Raw genomic sequence first — 19,913 nt, 5'->3', positions numbered from 1 at the left:
TATTTGTGCAAATTATGATATGAAAAAAAAATCTATAAACATGTTATTATGCCTATTGCAATATAGATTTCCTGAAACATCAATGGAATTCAACCTGACAGAGAAACTAATAACTCCTTTATTGAACTATTTGGTGAACAGGCACTGATTGCCTTGAATCTTTGCATTTCCATATTGCTTTTTTCCTCCTCCTCCTCCTCCATAAAATCTGTAAATGCAGTAACAAATCAAGCAAGTCTTTGTGTTTTCTACCTGAATTTTAACATTTGAACAACACTGTTTGACTAATTGATTCTGTTATACTATTATAGTTCAATTATATTTTTTATGTATATATTTTTTAGTTGAAAGATGCTGAGAAACGATCCTTGACAGATTCTGAACCATGGTGCTCTGACGAAATGAAGAAACAAGAGGAAGAGTTTGATTTGGCTATGGACACAAGTGGCAAATGGAAAAATGTTCAGCCTGGAATGTCTGAAGAATCAGAGAAAGGTGGCCAGAAATCTCTCTCAGTCTCCCAGACGGGCTCATGGAGACGTGGTATGACAGCTCAGATTGGGACAACATCTACAAGACACAAATCTGGAAGTGGCTCACTTAAAACACCAGGTATGCAAAACCTAAAAATGATCTACACGCCACAAGTAAAATTATAATGGTTAACACAAGAACTATTCACATATATACATATGCAGGGTGTTGTAGTTGGTCCAATCCCTGTGGGATTAATGCTGCCTTATATAATGATAGTTTAACAACTGTAGGTATATTGTAGTTGAATGTCAAATTACTTGGCAAAAGTAAACATTGCAATGAGCCGTTATCTGATACCATATAATAAATGTGCTAGGCTATGTCTTCCTTGATGGGATTAATTATGGGAATAGATCTCTCTTTCCCAACATAGTTTTGAATTAGTCAGCTGAATAAATAAAGGTTAAAAAAAAAAGGATATTTAATTTGCCTATTTTGTTTTCTTTCCAAATCAACAAACATGAGAATGCTTAAGAGTTTTTTAGTGCCACACTTGGAAAATTCTCATAACACTTTTTAGGTGAATTATAAATTAATACGTGTTATTATATGACACATTTAAAATTGATTTCAAATAGCTTGGTTGTACTTGCAACTCGTGTGAAAATTCTCAAATAGCTAATAAGTTCTGGGGTGGGACTACATTCTTCATCTGTTTTACCATTATTTAAGAACACTGCTGTACATTATACTGGTGAATGCAAAATAAGAGAAAAATAATGTTTAGTTACTATCTCAGTTCTAATCAGCATCTACCATGGTTAACCTGTTTCCAAAGTTAAAAGAGAAAGCTTTAACCTTCACTCTATCTTCAACGTTACATAAAATGATAAAACGAAACATTCTTGTACCACATTTTGCCCAAAACATAAAAACTGCTCTGGCATTTTCAAATTCACACAAATGTTCCTGAACACTCTTTCTAAGTTAACAGATCTAGAATAGCTCAACTTCAAAAGTTGTGTTCAGTTTCTAGTGGTGAATGCCTACACCCCCTCAAACTATAAATTAGAAAAGAATACATGGAAAAAAAGAGAGAAAATATTGCTCTATAAGGCGTTAAATGCTAAAGTGACTGAACTGAGACATATGAAATTGCTATACATCTAGATATATGACCAACTTTAAAGGGACAGTCTACTCCAGAATGTATTTTTGTCTAAAAAAGATAGATAATCCCTTTATTACTCATTCCCCAGTTTTGCATAACTAACACAGTTATATTAATACACTTTTTACCTCTGTGATTTCCTTGTATCTAGTATCTAAGCCTCTGAAGACTGACCCCATTATTTCAGTTATTTTGTCAGACTTGTATTTTAGCCAATCAGTACCCTCTCATAAGTAACTCAACGGGCATGAGCACATTGCTATCTATATGGCACACATGAACTAACGCCCTCTAGCTGTGAAAACTGTCAAATGCATTCAGGTAAGAGGTGGCTTTCAAGGGCTTAGAAATTAGCATATGGGGCTATCTAGGTCTAGCTTTCAAATAAGAATACCAAGAGTACAAAGTAAATTTGATGATAAAAGTAAATTGGAAAGTTGTTTAAAATTACATTCCCTATCTGAATCATGAAAGATTAATTTTGACTAGACTGCCCCTTTAAATATATATAATATATAGAAAAGCATCTACTTTGTTTATTAGATATAGTCTCACCATTCTATAAAGACAGCAAGAGAAACAATATTTTAAAATTGAAAGATTCTTTTCACTGTGAGGGCAAAACCCTAGAACAGCATTCATCATCAAAAATAAACCTAAATTGGTTGAAACATTTGCACCTGGAAACAGTCATTAAAGCCTTCAGAATAGCGGAAATGGTTAATAATTCTGATTATCCTAGCTTTGTGAAGGAATAATCTAGATTTTATTAAATACTTTTTTGCTTTCCTTCTCTTTTAATACTAATGCTGCTTTTCATAAACAATAAGACATATTACAGGTAGATAACAATAAAAAAAAAAAGAACCAGATAACAGCCAATGAAGAACAAATATTCAAATGAGCAGATTAAATCAATCAATGAGCAGTGTTGTAATACCCATATACTGTCGAAATAGTCCCTCCCTAATCCTCCTCTTTCTTCTTTGATGCAAAACTGGAAGAAGATTCAACAGGAAAGGAAACATCAGTATGAAGGATCCACCAATGAAGAAACTGGAAAAACCATATATGAGACAAACAAACATTTTGTATAACAGAGATGAACAATTAGGCAGCAACTTGATGAAGAAACTTGATAGAAGAATCAATCCTTTGTAGAATATCCAAAACCAGGATAAGAATGTCCTAATTGGGGTGTTGTATGTTTGGAAAACCTAGAAAATCAGAGTGGAGAAGATGAAATACAATAAAATATATATACTTTACCAATGCTATTTTTTTTTAATATACCCTTAAGGGAGGGAAAATACTTGTCTCTGTGTCTTTAATAAAATCTTCACAAAGTTAGGATAATCAGAATTTTATTACAAGCACAGAGACTCCTACTTTGCTAGTTTAAAGCAAAACGATTAAAGTATTAAGAAGCAGCATGAGAAATAGGTTTGAAATAGAACTGTTTGAAAGTAGAGTCTGAAGACCAGTCAGCAGCAGAAAGGATATCTTGAAGAGAGGAAGATTTCAAGAATGCTTTTGAGGCATAAGCTCCTCGAATAGAATGAGCGGTAAAAGAATCCTCCACCCCAGATAGAAAAAGGATCCATTTAACCCATCTGTCAATGGAAGTAGAAGAGACAGATTTAAAAGGGGAAACAAATAAATTAAGAGTTGAGGAGATGAAGATCTGAGAGAAGTTCTGTTTTCATATTCTCTGAGACAGGAGACCACACAGAGATTGGGATGATCAGGAAAAAATGGATAAAAGATAGAAGTTGACACCAAAGGGGGAAAACATTTTGGAATTTATATCGATAGCTTTTACATCGGAAACTCTGCAAAAGGATAACAGACAGAGAAGAATGGCTAATTTAGCAGAGAGTTGTTTGAGAGAAAGATCAGAATTGGAGGGCCATTTATTAAGGAAATAAATTATAAGATCTACATCTCAGAAAAAGGAATATCTAGGAGCAGGGGGATTTTTTATTCTGATGGCTTTTAATAAACAACAAATATGAGGTTGACAACCGATTGGAATATCATTGCAGAAGCAGAAATGGCAGAACAAGCCAGATTAATTGATTTATAAGCGAGACCATTATCAAAAAGGGAAGAAAGATAATTAATTACTTCGGGAAAAGGGCTGAAAGAGGATCCAGGTGTCTCTGTGAACACCAGCTAGACCATTTAGACCAAGCTGAGAGATAAGCTTTTTTGGTACATGGAGCCCAGGACTCCTGAAGGAGGGACTGAGAACTTTCCGAAATACCTTTGAGGGCACAAGGGCCCCTGAAATTGCCCATGCTACCAGATTGAGGGATTCGTCTAGGAGGAGAGGGTGAGGGTTCCTGGAAGGGTTCAGGAGGAGATTGGGGAGGGATGTAATGAGGAGGGGAGGGAGAAAAGACAATTCCAGGAGAGAGGGGTACCAGGATTGAGTCGAGCCAAAGGGGAGTTATTAGTAGAAGGGAAATTTGAGCTCTGCAAAAAGCAAGAGTTTTGGGGATCATGGAAAAGAGGGGAAAGCATAAGCTTTTTGAGCGGGCCAAGGTTGAAGGAAGGCGTCTACACCTGCGGCTTCTGGATTTGGACACCAACTGAAAAAAAGGTTTTATCTAATAATTGGATCTGGAGGCAAACAGATCTATAGTAAAGGGACCACTCAGGGAGACAAGGGAAAGGAACATTTTGGGATGTAATTTCCAGTCGCTGGAGTCTTTAAGATAGCGGGATCCCCAATCTGCTGCTGAATTGTTAAGACCTGGAATGTACTCGGCTTGAATGGAAATGTTGTTCTGTAAGCAGTAATGAACAAAATCCTTGGTGATCTCTGAAAGAGTTTTTGATTTGGTACCTCCCAATTTGTTCAGGTATCTCACAACGGAAATGTTGTCCATGGGAAGGATCATAGAAATAGAAGCGACATTTTTTATAAAGCTCTTGATTGCAAAGGAACCCACAAGTAATTTCTTGCAATTGATATCAAGAAGTCTCTGTGCATTTGTCCATTTGTCACCGGTGATAAGAGAACCACATTGGGCACCTCATCCAGAGTTGCTTGCATCTGCTTCTATAACTAGTTCTGGGGAGTTCCCGAAGATTGCTCTGCCATTCCAGGCATCCATGTGAACTAGCCACCAAAGTTTCTTGAGAAAGAGAAATGGGATGAGCATATGATAGGCCCTTGCGAAGAAAATACATTTTGAGGAGTTGAAGGGCCTTATAATGAAGGGGAGCTGAAAATATAGCTTGGATAGAGGATGAAAGAAGACCAATAATGCAAGCTAAGAGTCTCAGATGGAAAGAAGATTTTTTCTTGGGGAAGACTGAGGGTAGAAGAGATGGAAACCCAGGAAAATTAGATTCTGAATGGGAACCAGGATGGATTTTTGCTTGTTTATTAAAAATCCAAGGTTCTCTAAAAGAGAGTTAGTTACATTCAGATGAGAGGACAGAGTATGTCGATCCTGTTTCATAATCATAAATGTCGTCCAGATAAATTATAAGATGAACACCCCTGAATCTGAGCCAGGCAATGACCGGTTTTAGGAATTTTGTGAATATCCAAGGAGCGGAGGATAGTCCGAAAGGAAGACAAGTGAACTGCCAAAGGATGTTGTTCCAATAAAAACAGAGATATTTTCTGTGAGAAGAATGGATGGGGACAGTTAGGTAAGCATCTGTAAGATCCAGGTGAACCAACCAGTCTCGATTTAGAAGACAATCTCTTAGAAGATAAATGCCCTCCATCTTGAAATGTTGGTACAGAACAAAGGCATTCAGGGTCCAGAGATTGATGACGGGACGAAATTGCCTATTTTTCTTTTTTACAAAGAAAATGTTGCCTAAATAACTGTCTCCATCCAAAATGATGAGTTCTATAGCCTGTTGTGAGGCTTGAGAAGAGATCTCTGAGTCTATGTCGAGCTTGTTTTGCTTTGAGAACTGAATAGGTCTGGGAGGATAATGTTGGAGAGGGGGAGATGTGAAATCTATTAAGACCCCAGCAACTGTTTGGAGAACCCATGGATCTGAGGTGATTAGATGCCAATTTGTTAGGAAACAGGCATGCCTGCCACCTATTTTTTGAGGGAAAAAAAGGGAAAGATTGGAAAGAAAATGAATTACCTTGGGGATTTCTGGAACATCCTCTTGTGCGGAAGATATTGAAGACCAAGAATGGCTTCTTGAGGGAAAGAAAGTAGGGTTTTGTGTTTGGTATTGGTTGGAATAATAATATTGGGACCTGGTATTATAGGAATTATAGGAAGACCAGCTGGGAAATCGTCCCCTTCTTTTCCCGACCCTGGATTGTATGCAAAGTGTCTTTTTATAGTGGATTTGTTTTTTTATAAAGTATTGAAAGTCTTAGCATAGTTATTCATTTTAAAAAGGTAAGTATCTCCAAAAAGGAGGCCATTGGAATCTGAGGAACTTTGGGAGGAAGCAAAACCTGACAATTTGGGGTCTAATCTACGTATTATATTTCATCTTCTTTCAGCAGCTATGGCTACATTAGCATTAACATTACCTAAGAAGGCAATAGATCTTAAAGTCCACTCTCTGATAACATAAGGGTCAATAGAAGAGTTAGAGGCAATAGCTTCTTCAGAGAGATCAAACATTTTTGCAATAGGGCCAGTCATATCCAGGAGTTTATACTGGCAAGCTCTTAGTAATCTATCTGAACCTTTTTTTAAGATTGGCTCCTTGAGAACCTAAAAACTTTAGAATGTCAGTATCAATTTCAGGGGTAATAGTGGAATTACTAGGGAGGGAGGGACGGGGGCATTCAGTTCTGAGTTTGGATCTGGCTGATTTTAAGGAATTTCTTAAGTAATGATCTATAAAATCAGCAATTTCCCTTGAAGGAAACCATTCAGAAGAATGTGGGTGCTGTAGTTCGTCTGGTTTAGTAAATGGTTTGCCTAGTGAGTCTAGAAAAACTTTCTCTTCCTAAGATTTATTTAAGTGGGCCTTTTTACGTCTTTTATATTTGAGAAAATCATCAAAATCTGAATCTGATGAAACATCTTCAGACTGTTTATTATCATTGTCAAAATCTGAAAAATATTCCTCATCTGAGGAGGAAATGTCATTAATATGGTCTTTTATGAGCTTTCAAAAGGTCTGAGGTGTATTTCCTTAAAGCAGGTTTATTTACACTAGGTTGTGAAAAAATACGCCCTGATCTATTTTTATTAGAGTGATCAGGGGTTCTGGTGCCAGTTAAAATATGTTGGCTAGCAGAGGTACTGTCTGTGTTATGCATGAGGACAGTATGAGGGTTGTCTGGTTGGGACAGACTTAAAGCTCTTTTTTGAGATAAAGAGGGAGAAGCAGGGGTTAAATGCTTCATTTTTGCTCTACATTTTTTTTGGAGCATTTCGTTCAGAATTTATGACTGCCATTAAAGAGTTAATTTTATCATCAATTTTGGTAATAAAAGATGACAATTTGTCATTTAATGAACTAGCAGAGTCCTCTATAGTATTATCAGACTGGGACAAAGTAAAATTAACAGTGTGGGAAAAATATAACTTATTTAAATGTAAGTGTATAATGCAAACACTGTCAAACGTTGAAAACCTGAAATAAAAGAAACAAGGGGGACACTTAATGGCCAGAAACAGAATTGCAGTGTAAAAAAGACAGAAATAAACACAAATGGGAATGGTTTTATTATGAAAAATAAGACAATTAAATACTGTGAAAATAAAGTACTTATTTTTATGAGCAGCAAAAGAGAAGGATTAGGGACTATTTGGACTGTATATGGGCATTACGATACTGCTCATTTGAATACTTGTTCTTCATTGGCTGTTATCTGGTTCTTTTTTTATTGTTATTTACCTGTAATATGTCTTATTGTCTATGAAAAGCTGCATTAGTATTAAAAGAGAAGGAAAGCAAAATAGGAGTCTCTGTGCTTGTAATAAAATCTACTTTACAGTGTGAAATATGTAGTCAGCAGTTCAAGCCATATCCCCACTAGACATGTGCGTTTCGATTCGGGACGAATTTCTTAAATTCGGAGATTCGGATTGATTTGAATTTCCGAATTACGGTAGTACCGAATCTACTGAATAAATCCAAATTAGTTCGGATTTATTTGTTACATTCGGATGGCCATGGATTACACTAGTATTATACAGTATATTAGGTTATATCATTCTGCTATTCTGCTAAATTCCGAATTTCCGAATCGAACCGAACCGAATCCAGCCAAATTTATTCGAATCCGAATGAATCTGAAACGAATTCATTTGAATGTTTCCGAATTTGAATTGATCCGAACCGGAACACATTTTTCGGCCATTCACAAGTCTCATCCCCACAACATGGTCAGTTTACAGGATCATGTTAATGGTAACATGCCCAATATGTATTCCATGGTGTGGTATTAAGTCACTTCTAGGATGGGATAGTGCTCTGATTGTTTAATTACTATTGCATAGGCTTTTTGACACAGGTTATTTTACTCTGCTTTTAAAGTGAATGTAAAGCTTGAGGAATGAGTGCCAGATTTTTAATAATCCTATTAAAAACAGATGCACTTTCATTCATCAAACTTTTAATTACTCTGCTTTTGTTAAAATACTCACCTTTTCTTTCTGCAAACTGCTCCAGTGCTTCCTCTGCCAACGTCAGAAATTATGATTCCGACCTTCCACCAATCACAGTGTTGCTTTAGGCAATGATTCCCTGGGGGGGGGGAGTCGTGATTGGAGGATGCCGGAATCGTCATTCCTGATATCGGCAGAGGCTTGCGATGGGCTGGAAAAGCCCTGGAGTGGCTTGTAGAAAGAAAAGGTAAGTATTTTAACAAAAGCAGTGTAATTTAAAGTTTGATGAATGAAAGTGCACTCATTCCTCAAACTTTACATTCACTTTAAGCACTATTTATTGTCTGTGCACTAAATTTATATACATATGATCATACAAATTACATCAACCTCCTTAAAACTGTATCCAGTAATTATCCTGTCTTGATTATGATCTAAATGTACAATTTATTGACAATTTAACCTCTATGACCTATATTAAATTAATTTTAATACTTAAAGTGCAATAATATTTTTTTTTAACATAAGCCCTACTTGCATATGGAACTATTAATATTTTTACCAATACATTTTTGTTTTCTTTTCTTTAGTAACAGGAAAAACCGATGATGTAAAAGCTTCAGAAAAAGTAAAGACCCCTCTAAAAGGAAGCCCACTTCAGCGGTCACCTTCAGATGCTGGAAAAAGCAGCGGCGATGAAGGGAAAAAACCACCCTCTGGAATTGCAAGACCAACTGCTACTGGTTCTTTTGGATTTAAAAAGGCTGGAGTTGCCCCATCGACTATGGTGACTGGAAGTGGAGTAACTATTAATAGTGGATCAGCAACTCTGGGGAAGATGCCTAAATCATCTGGTATTGGAGGAAAGGGTGCAGGGAGGAAGACCAGTCTTGATGGGTCACAGAATCAAGATGATGGAGTGTTGTTGGCTAATTCCAAATCAACCCTGCAATATCGTAGTTTACCCCGTCCTTCAAAGTCCAGCACCAGTGGTATTCCAGGGAGAGGGGGGCACAGATCTAGCACTAGTAGTATTGATTCCAATGTCAGTAGCAAATCAGCAGGTGCTGCTGGCACTAAACTAAGAGAGCCCTCAAAGTGTGGATCAGGTCGCTCCAGTCCAGTCACCATCAACCAAACAGACAAGGAGAAGGAAAAAGTAGCAGTGTCAGATTCAGAGAGTGCGTCCCTGTCAAGTTCACCTAAATCCAGTCCAACATCAGCTAGTGGCTGTGGTACACAAGGACTCCGGCAACCAGGTTCAAAGTATCCAGATATTGCATCGCCTACATTCCGACGGTAAGCCCATTGTTTTTTGTAGCCTTTTGATGGAAGTAAAGATACCAAAGACAATGTCAGTATTCTATTCCAGTATGTAATGTACTAACATTTTAAAAAGTTACCAATGCTTTTTTTGAGCAAGTCATGTGCATTTCATTAATTCTATATTAGATGCTGTAAATTAATTAAAAGGATAGAAAAGTAAATATTAAAGTTGAATGGTTTAGATGAAGTGTGCATCTTTAAACAACTTTCTAGTTATTATTATTATTATCATCAGTTTTTTGTAGAGTGCCAACAGATTCTGCATAGGTCTAATAGACAAGGTAGCATTTATGGGAGTCAAACGTGTAGAGGGCCCTGCCAAGAGTAGCACTGTTGTAAATCAGCTCTACAAAACAACTGTGCTCATGGCTTACATACTGAGGGGGTTCAAGGGATGAGAAAAAGGAAAGGAACTGAGGTAAGAAAATGTTTAGTGTATATTGTATGTTAAGAGGTATCAAGAGAGGAGAGGGTCATGAGCAGAGCAGCTAACTTATATTATCAAATTTGATTTATTATCTTGGTATTCATAGTTTGTAGCAATATTATACATTGTTGTAAACACTACAGCCACAGAGTGCTAAATATATGTGCACACTCCTGAGCTCCTATGAACCTGACTTGGATTACTCTTTAAGAAAAATACCAACAAAACAAACAATTTTTATCAAGTTGGATAAAAGAAGTAAATTGGAAAGTTGTTTAAAATTGTATGTTGAATCATGGAAGTTTAAGTTTGACTTTACTGTCCGTAAGAACTTTTAAGCACAAAACAAATAACAAAAGCAAAAACAAAACTTCATCAAATTTAACCTCTTAAGGACATATGACGGAATTTTTCCGTCATAAAACAATTGAGCAAACTGAAATCTGTGTCCTTAAAGGGTTAATTATAGGACCTGACAACTTTTTAAATGTTTCTATTTTTACAGGTCATTTCTCTATGTGGTTATTAATTTTAAAATAAGTAATCTCTTGTGAAACTTAAAATGAGACTCAACTTAAAATGTGTTATCGTCTCCCTCTAGTGGCCTAAAATGTTTTCTATCGTTATATGTATATTATTCATTCAGACCTTATTTTAAGATATACTATTGAAAAATATACATAGGTTGTTTGTTTGTTTTGTGAGACAAATTCTTTTTTTTTTCTTCTTGTATTTAGATTATACATTATCAGTTTTGGACATTTTAGATGTTTAATACAAATTATAGTAAATGTTTTTATTGCAGGACTTTAAAAGTTTGTAATGTTCTTGTCAATGTGACCACCTGTATCATGTTATAATGATATTCTTCCTTTAGGTCCCTAATTTTTCCAAATTGTTTATATTCAAATAAATATATATTTTTATTTATAAATTCAGGCAATGTGTTAATGGCAAGAGCATTTTACCTTGACATCCTATTTTTAATTTTACTTCATATTTTGCCTATAAAAGTATAATACATCACTGCAAATAGCATTCACATATGAATTCTATTTTAGGTCTTTGCAACTGATGTGTAACAGCTTTTCTACGTACAATGGTACACGTGAAACGCTTGATCTAAGCACTTAAATAACAATTTAATAAAACAAAACAATAACAAAAAATAAGTTTGTCACCTGACAGAAATTAAAGCCCAAAATATAAACATATGTGCAACAGTAATGTTTTAATCAGTTTAGCCTTGTAAGTAATAAAATGGTAACCTTATTTTCATCTATTATAAAGCTAACATATGTATCTGCTAAAATTAATAGCCATTTTGTTTTAGTTTGTTAATAAATCGGACGTGTGTAAAGATCATGTACAGATGGAAAAATAATTGCATTTTCTTTTAATAGGTTGTTTGGTGCTAAAGCAGGAAATAAGCCTTCCTCCACTACAAGTTCTGATGGTACAAAAGCCACTTCTGTGATGTCAAACCCTAGCAACACTTCCTTAGCCAGACAGGGCAGTTTGGATTCCCCATCCTCTGGCACAGGAAGTCTGGGCAGTGCTGGTGCGCAGAGTGGTAGTAGCAGCCCTCTGTTTAATAAACCATCTGAGTTAACATCTGATGTCATAAGTTTAGGTCAGTCTTTGGCCTCTAGCCCAGCATCTGTTCATTCATTTACATCTGGGGGACAAGTATGGACAGCAAACTTAAGCAGCTCTTCTGCTGGAAGTAAGGACACACCAAGTTACCAATCAATGACAAGTCTCCATACTAGTTCTGAATCTATTGATTTGCCCCTTAGCCATCATTGTTCGTTATCTGGACTGACCACAAGCACACAGGAAATTCAGAGTCTGCTTATGAGGACTGGTAGTGTAAGATCTACTCTTTCAGAAAGGTGAGCTCTTTACATTTGGTTGGAAAACTACCAGAGAAAAATTCACATTGCTTTTTTCATAATTTTCTTCTGGACATATGTTTGACAACTGCCACAATATAGAAATTGTATAGAATTACATGATCCATAAAATAATCCTAGAAAACAGTACAAGTCATTACATGGTAAATACAATTGCACTACAATTTGAAAGACAATTAACATTTACAGTATGTTATTTCAACATGTAATTTCAAAGTAAAATAATGTATGAGTTATTACAGGAATTAAAGCAGGGAAAGCAATTTAATCACACATTAAGAAAATACAACAATATTATACAGAAGCCATAAAAGAAGAATTAAAAAACAACATATTAGTTTGTAGATGACTTGTAGACTGCCGTAGACCGCTTTTCAAGAAGAACGTTCATTATGTCCACTGATATACCATTGATCCCTTTCATTAACCTATTTATGCTAAATAATATTTCATTCCAGCTGGACACATAGCTCAGCATGCTAAGGCACGGTGGCTGAGCTCTGTAGCAACCCAAGGGTTGCAGGTTCGATCCCCGGCGAGGTCCACTCAGTTTTTCATCCTTCCGAGGTTGATAAAATGAGCAGCGCTTTGGGACCCTTACGGGTGATTAGCCGCGCTTTACAAGTACCCAATACATACATACATACATACATTCCAGCTGTGTATATATTGTTAGATGTGAGGAAGAGTTAAATCATCTTATCAAAGTAATTTGTTTTGTTAAAGCTACTATTGCTTTAAACAATCCCCCAATCATAAATAATTAATGTTCATACTAATATAGTGGGAACAAATGAGTCATGGTTATAGTCTTCATTGAGCTTTGGCAGATTAACCCTTAAAGTAATGTTTAGAGAGTAAGGTCTTTGAGTTCTAACTATTTAAGTTTGTAAATTCTAAGAGATATTGTAAGGACTTTAACTCTTTTAAAGTACATTCTTATCCCGCAAGCTATTTTACTGGTAAGAAATTGTAGTAGACAAGAAATGTGTCTTTTTTCCTGTATTTAATATTAAATAGACTAAGAACTTTTTTCCATTACTGGCAAACAACAGTAATGCTTTTTATGACCTGACTATAAGGTTTTTTTTTAAACTTAGTTCTGGACCATTTGGGGGATGCTTTGGCTTTGAAAGTGTTTTCTAAGCTTTTTGATTCTTTTCTAAAGTTGATAAATGGATTTTGACAGAACTACCTACTAGATAACTAGCATATAGGACTCTCCGAAGTTGAGAAAAGATGGAATTGTGTTTTTTATTATAAAATATTTTACTTGCACACCTTCACCTTTTTATCATAGTTATTGAATAAAACAATTAATTTATTTTGCCAGTAATTAGATATAGTGATATTTAGTGTAAATTATGCATTCATTATAATTGTATAGATATATATTGCTGAGACTGTTTGTTTCTTATTATAAGATGTAACAATGGTCACCTTGAGATGAATTAAGAACTTAACTAGAACGTTATATTGATATGAAAAAACTGCGGAATGGTAAACATTAATTCTCTGAAAGTAACTAAAGCATACGTATATATAGGATTGTCTCTTTAGACAGGACAGGACCAAGAAGTGTGGAAAAATGATCTCCCGGTCACAGTGTCAAATTAAAGTATGCTGTTGCCAATACGACTACTGAGCCATAAGCTCACTGGCAGTAATACTCTCTCCCCAGTATTTGTAGAACCATAATGTCAGTGATTGTTTGAATCTCCCATTAACCTATTGGATGCTAGAAAAGGCTGTAAACATAGCACTAAACCTAACCTTTGTAAACATAGCTCTAACCATAATCATAGCTTCAGCTCAGGAAAGCCACTGGTCAGTTGAATCTACTGTTAACCAGTTAGATGCCAAAGGAGGCTCTATACATGAAATTAACCCTAATCTTTAAGTTCAGGTCAGTAATACCTCTGGCAACAGTTGAACCATCAGGTCTTATTTTGATTGACAATGCAATGCCACAATGATGCCTCTGACAAAAACTCATAGATTGAGCTTTCCTGAGACATTTGCTATTAGCAAATAAGCTGTCATGTGAGGTTCTAATTATTCTCACTTATTAGGATATTATGTTTTTTAATTATATTTATTACCTTTTATGCCTTCACTTCATACTATATGAATTTCCTTTCCTTTAAATAGTAATTAATGTTTTTTTCCCAAGTCTAAAAATGATAGTATCTTAAAGGGACTGTCTAGTCAAAATTAAACTTTCTTGATTCAGATAGGGCAAGCAATTTTAAACAACTTTCCAATTGACTTTAATTATTCAATTTGCTTTGTTCCCTTGGTGGTATTTTTGAAAAGCTAAACCTACGTAGGCTCAAACTGATTTCTAAACCATTGAAAACCGCCTCTTAGCTCAGAGCATTTTGAAAGTTTTTTACAGTTAGACAGTACAAGTTAATGTGTGTCATATCGATAACATTGTGCTTACTCCCGTGGAGTTATTTAGGAGTCTGCACTGATTGGCTAAATTGCATGTCTGTCAAAAGCACTGAGATAAGGGGCAGTCTGCAGAGGCTTAGATACAAGGTAATCACAGAGGTAAAACATAAATTAATATAACTGTGTTAGTTATGCAATACTGGGGAATGGGTAATAAAGGGATTATCTATCTTTTTAAACAATAACAATTCTGGTGTAGACTGTCCCTTTAAAGTTCCAGAGAAAGTGACTGTTCTGAATTATGCCTTTAAGGCTGTTTGGATTTACCTATTTTTCCCATATTCTCATTTATATTTGGCTAATTTCTATTTTCTTTTTTTTTTTCTTTTTAATTTATATGTAGAATTTGCTCTTAGCTGATGACCTAATAATTATGTAATAAAAATAGTAAATGATTGTGATATTTTGCTTTCCTCCCCATTGGAAAGTGCTTAGTGTACAGGCCTCTAATTTTACTAATAATCTACAGCTGATAGAAAATATCATCCAATTTAAAATGATAATCTAGTACAACAGTACAATTGTACTTTGTTAGAGGATTTTATTTTGTAACAAATACCTGTCTTTTACTATGTGTTTAACTTGTGCATGCTTCTGTGATATGGGTATAGCTGGTGAGAAAATAAGCAGCAGACATATGTGTGTGTGCTCCAGTGACTCGCTATATTCTCATCTGGAATAGAATAGAGGGGTTCCAGAAGTGTAAATTTGACTTTCAGCTCTGTTTACTAAGCTTCAGTCCTACAAGGTCCCATGGTAGGGAATATGTCTGCGCGTGTTTGGAGTGATGTTGCAAACGCATGTGCAGCCCCCCCCCCCATTCTCTCACCAAACCATTCAGGTGAGAGCAGGACTTGTTAATCATCCCAGTCAAATGAGTCTGGGGGGATTTAACTCTGCAGCCTCTGTGGTGGCAGAGGGGTCAGGAAGCACCAGTCTTATGAATTATGCTTAAAGGAACAGTAAACACCTTGTAATTACAATACATTTCTGTTGTGCTGCTAAAGAATAACATCAGCCAAGTCTTAATGTTTTTTTTAAAAAATTAACATACTTTTTTTCTGCAATTATTTTTCAATACCCATACTTTACACACCATTTGCCTTATTTGAAGAAGCCAATCTGTGCTTTAGTCACCAGACCACCAGGCTAGCTGCTGTCATAAAGTTAGCATAAAATGCATTTAATTGCAGTTGTTATCAGTTAAAGCCAATAACAGACAGATATCTAGCAGAGTTAGCCTTGAAAAAGACAGCAGGATTAATTTACTAGTTCTGAGAATTAAAAATTGCTCAATATTCAGAGCTAATATACATTAAAAAGGAACAAAATAAATAATGAAAATATATTGCAGTTGTTTCATTATGCATAATTAAACATTTTATATAAAAATACCAAGGTGTTTACTGTCCATGTAACTGTTAGCTTGATAAATTAAGTCCTATGTGTTTAACCCTTTTGAGAAGGTTACACATATAGAAAAAGAAGAGTAAATGGAAAATAGAAGAGATTAAACCCAGAATATTTATTTTCGTGATATACAATAATTCTTGAGACTCTAGCAACATTAAATACTCTCTTGCAGTGACAAAATGGCTGTTGGGTTTAACTGTTTGTATCGCCTCTCTTATTGGTTAGCTCTACCCCAAAGAAAAAGCTCACTCCTATTTATAAACATAGTAGCGAGAGTTGTGGTTTCCTGTAAAATCTTCAGTAAGATAAAAAAGGCTAATTTTTACCTTAAAAAAAAATATGGAGAAAATACTTACCCTGTTTTATAAATATTACTACTATAATATATATTTGTAGCTAACCTAATTGTGTTTCTCGGTTGTTACTGCTGTGACTACTAATGATTTGTTTATCTTGTTCTCAGGGGTTTTCTGTACCTTAACAATATGCAACTTGACCGAAATACACTACCAAAAAAGGGACTAAGGTATACAGTATAATCTATGAGCATGGTTGCTGCTTTACAGCTTGGGGTTTATTTGCTTTCTGTCCCTCTCTTTGCAAAGTCTTTCTCTGTTTGGCTTCTTTATGGAATTCGTGTTGTTTAAAGGGACATTAAACCCCAAACTTTTCTTTCACTATTCAGATAGAGAATACAATTTTAAAAAAAGTTTCCAATTTACTTTTGTTATCAAATTTGCTTTGTTCTGTTATTCTTTGTTGAAGAGATACCTAGGTAGGTAGTGTGCACATGCCTGAAGCACTACACGACAGGAAATAGTGCTACCATCTAGTGTTCCTGCTAAGGTATAACATTGTTGCAAAATGGCTGCCATATAGTCCTGTAGACACGTGCACACTCATGAGTTTACATCCCAGCTTTTCAACAACGGATAACAGGAAAACAAAGAACATTCGCTAACAGAAGTAAATTGGAAAGTTGTTTAAAATTGTATATTCTAACTGAATCATGAAAGAAAAAAAATTGGGTTTTATGTCCCTTTAATCCAGTATACATGTCCCTTTAATATAGAATACATAGTTTGTTGGTCCTGTGTTGCTTAATCTCAAGTTAGTGCAACATTCAAAGCCTCGTGCCATTTTCCTTGATGATTTTTCTAGCAGTGAATAAACATAACAAGGAATGAACACAGAATATTCTACTTTCTAGCAACATAGATATATATTTACCATTCTTTTTTATTTCAGCACCAATAGCCTTACTTTTTCCAACTAGATACTAACATATGTTGTGTTTTCTTGCTGGCTGTTGCTTTAACTAATCGTTATATTGATTATGTGTCTCTCTTTTTCAGTCTAATGTTTAGAACTTTGTATTTTATGTGTGGTCATTTGAATTGTTCTTCTGTTTATGCTGTGAATCCGTCTAGCTTAAATGTAAAGTGACTAAATATTATACAGGAGCAAAAGCACAAATTAGAAAATAGTAAACTGGAAACTTTTTCAAAATTGTAATCTCTATCTCAAAAATCGAAGAAAATGTTTGTGTTTCATGTCCCTTTAAGGCAAATGTGGCCATACATCCAGTGTAGTGGTTCTCACAGCTAAGTGAGAAAATAAGAATAATTGTAGGATGGCCAATGACTGCTATTTTAACCAACTCTACATAAGTCCCAAGACTTTGAGGCCCATTTATCAAATGTCTGTCGGACCTGATCCGATAGTGCGGATCAGGTCTGACAGACATCGCTGAATGCGGAGAGCAATACGCTCTCCGTATTCAGCATTGCACCAGCAGCTCTTGTGAGCTGCTGGTGCAACGCCGCCCCCTGCAGATTCGCGGCAAATCGTCCGCCAGCAGAGGGGGTGTCAATCAACACGATCGTACTCGTGGCGATCTCTGTCCGCCTCATCAGAGCAGGCGGACAGGTTATGGAGCAGCGGTCTTTAGACCACTGCTCCATAACTTGTGTTTCTGGCGAGTTTGAAAAATCGCCAGAAACATGGGCCCTCAAGCTCCATTCGGAGCTTGATAAATGGGCCTCTTTGAGTGGATAAAGGACACTTTTTTATTTAAAGGGATAGGAAAGTCAAAATTAAACTTGCATGATTCAGATAGAGCCTGTCATTTTAAGACACTTTTAAATTCACTTCTATTTTCCAATGTGTTTCTTTCTCTGAGTATCCCCTGTTGAAAAAGAATATGCACATATCCCACACTAGTGGGGCCAGTTGTTGATTGGTACCTGAAAACATTGGTCTCTTCTGATTGGCTAACCAGTTGTGTTCAGCTAGCTGCCAGTAGTGCAATGCTGTTCCTCCAGCAAAGGATAACAAGAGAATGATAATAGAAGTAAATTGGAAAGTTGTTTAAAATTTTATGTTCTATACAAATCATAAAATAACATTTTGGGGTTTCCTGTCCCTTTAAATCAGTTTCATTATTTTTTCATCCCTAGTATACTAAGACAAACTCCATTTCAGACAATAATATAAACTTACAGTAAGTGATATATGTCCCCAAATATCCATGATCACATAAACAGGGACGTTAAAAAGCAGCGGTCATAAGACCGCTGCTCCTTAACTTGTCCACCACCTTTTAGGTGGCGGATTGAAATCATCCTGATCCGATTCGATTGGGATGATTGACAGCCCATGCTAGCGGCTGATTGGCCGCCAGTGCGCAGGGGCATTGCACAAGCATTTCACCAGAAATGCTTGTGCAATGTTAAATGCCAACAGTGTATGCTGTCGACCTTTAGTGAGGTTGAGCGGACATGATTCACTACAATGCATCATGTCCGCTCAACTTTTAATAAATGTACTCCATGGTCTCTTTTTTCCTTACTAATAATACAGATATCATAGGAGAAGGAGGATTATCCTTAGGGCTTTATGGAAGAGTGGAGTTTTGTATTAAAAGTTAATTTAACAATAAATGTAGGGCTATACATTGTACATTAGAGCAATGTATATGTGGTTCCACAAACAAGCAAGATTGCGAATCACAACTTATTATTACTACTAAATAGCAGTTGTTTGTGTTTGACATGGAATGTAAACGTCAATTTGCAATAAACAGCAAAATATAGAAAAAGAAGCTCCACTTAAATAGACACATATATTCTGACAATATGCAGATATTCTGACAATGCACAGATAAGCATCAATCCAAATGTAAGTTTTACTGCCTATTCAAAATAAAATGTAATAACAATAACAATAAACCACTAATAGATATTACGCATATGGACGCTACATAACCGTATCACTACTGAGTAACTTCAGGTAAAAACCATCTACAAGTTTCTAACTATGTGAAAAACCTATAAAAGTTTGTATTGGTGCAGTAAATCCATATAAACATTTGTATTGTCAAATATAAAAGTTTATACATTTGTATAAGAACCATATCTCATTTTGTGTGGAAGCCATATATAACTTTGTAACTGTTAACAGCTTTCAAATTGGAAGAAGGAAAATTAGTAAAATTAAATAAAATATGTATCCAGATATTTACAAAGATAAATGTTGTACACATGTAAAATATATGAAAATGTACTGTTTTATGCTAACGTTATCTGTAATGTGTTGTTGCTGTGTGCTCTGCTGAAGACTCACTGCTAACAAACAAATCTAGATACTTGTGTGTGCTGCTAGAGATTTCCAGCGAGCATATGGATAACTTTTGTTGCATGATTTGGTGTGAGTTTGTGTGATGGAAAAACGTTTGTGTTCTTGCATAACAATTCCAGAAAATATGGCTGCCTGAGGTGTGCAAAATGTTTCAAGCAAACATACAAACGTTTGGGGATGTGTTGCAGATGTGACTGCATAAGTGCATTGTTTTCTGCTTTAATGCTTTCATTTAAATTGCTGGTGCACTCTTTTTATGTGTTTCTCATGCCTTTTTGCCAATAAGCTTGTTAATACTGCAGTATATAAATTAAAAGTCTGCTTTAACATTTTTTTTTTTACCCCTGAGCTTGAGACTTTTTACCATCCCTAGGTGCCACTCTCAGAGCTTGCTTAGTTTCTGATTGGTGCTGTGCTTTAGTGTATAAGCTTGATTTGCAGGCAAAATAGTACATGGTGCATATACACCACTCCTCTAGGCTCTGAGATTAACACAGAGGGAGTTTCTGATCCTGGGGATAAAA

At 35.6% G+C, this 19,913-nt stretch overlaps 1 protein-coding gene across 1 annotated transcript in view; it reads left to right on the top strand.

Annotated features, from left to right (window-relative positions):
* The window catches only part of NAV3 (neuron navigator 3), a 756,623-nt gene that overhangs the window by 570,379 nt on the left and 166,331 nt on the right, over window positions 1-19,913 (top strand). Inside the window, 4 exon segments of the mRNA XM_053716761.1 lie at window positions 345-612; window positions 8,802-9,510; window positions 11,368-11,859; window positions 16,214-16,276. Coding sequence (XP_053572736.1) covers window positions 345-612; window positions 8,802-9,510; window positions 11,368-11,859; window positions 16,214-16,276 — 1,532 coding nt within the window.

This window comes from Bombina bombina, chromosome 6, assembly GCF_027579735.1.
Source record: "Bombina bombina isolate aBomBom1 chromosome 6, aBomBom1.pri, whole genome shotgun sequence".
NCBI lineage: Eukaryota > Metazoa > Chordata > Amphibia > Anura > Bombinatoridae > Bombina > Bombina bombina.
Note: the sequence above shows the minus strand (reverse complement) of the source record. Positions and strands in the feature narration are given on the sequence as shown.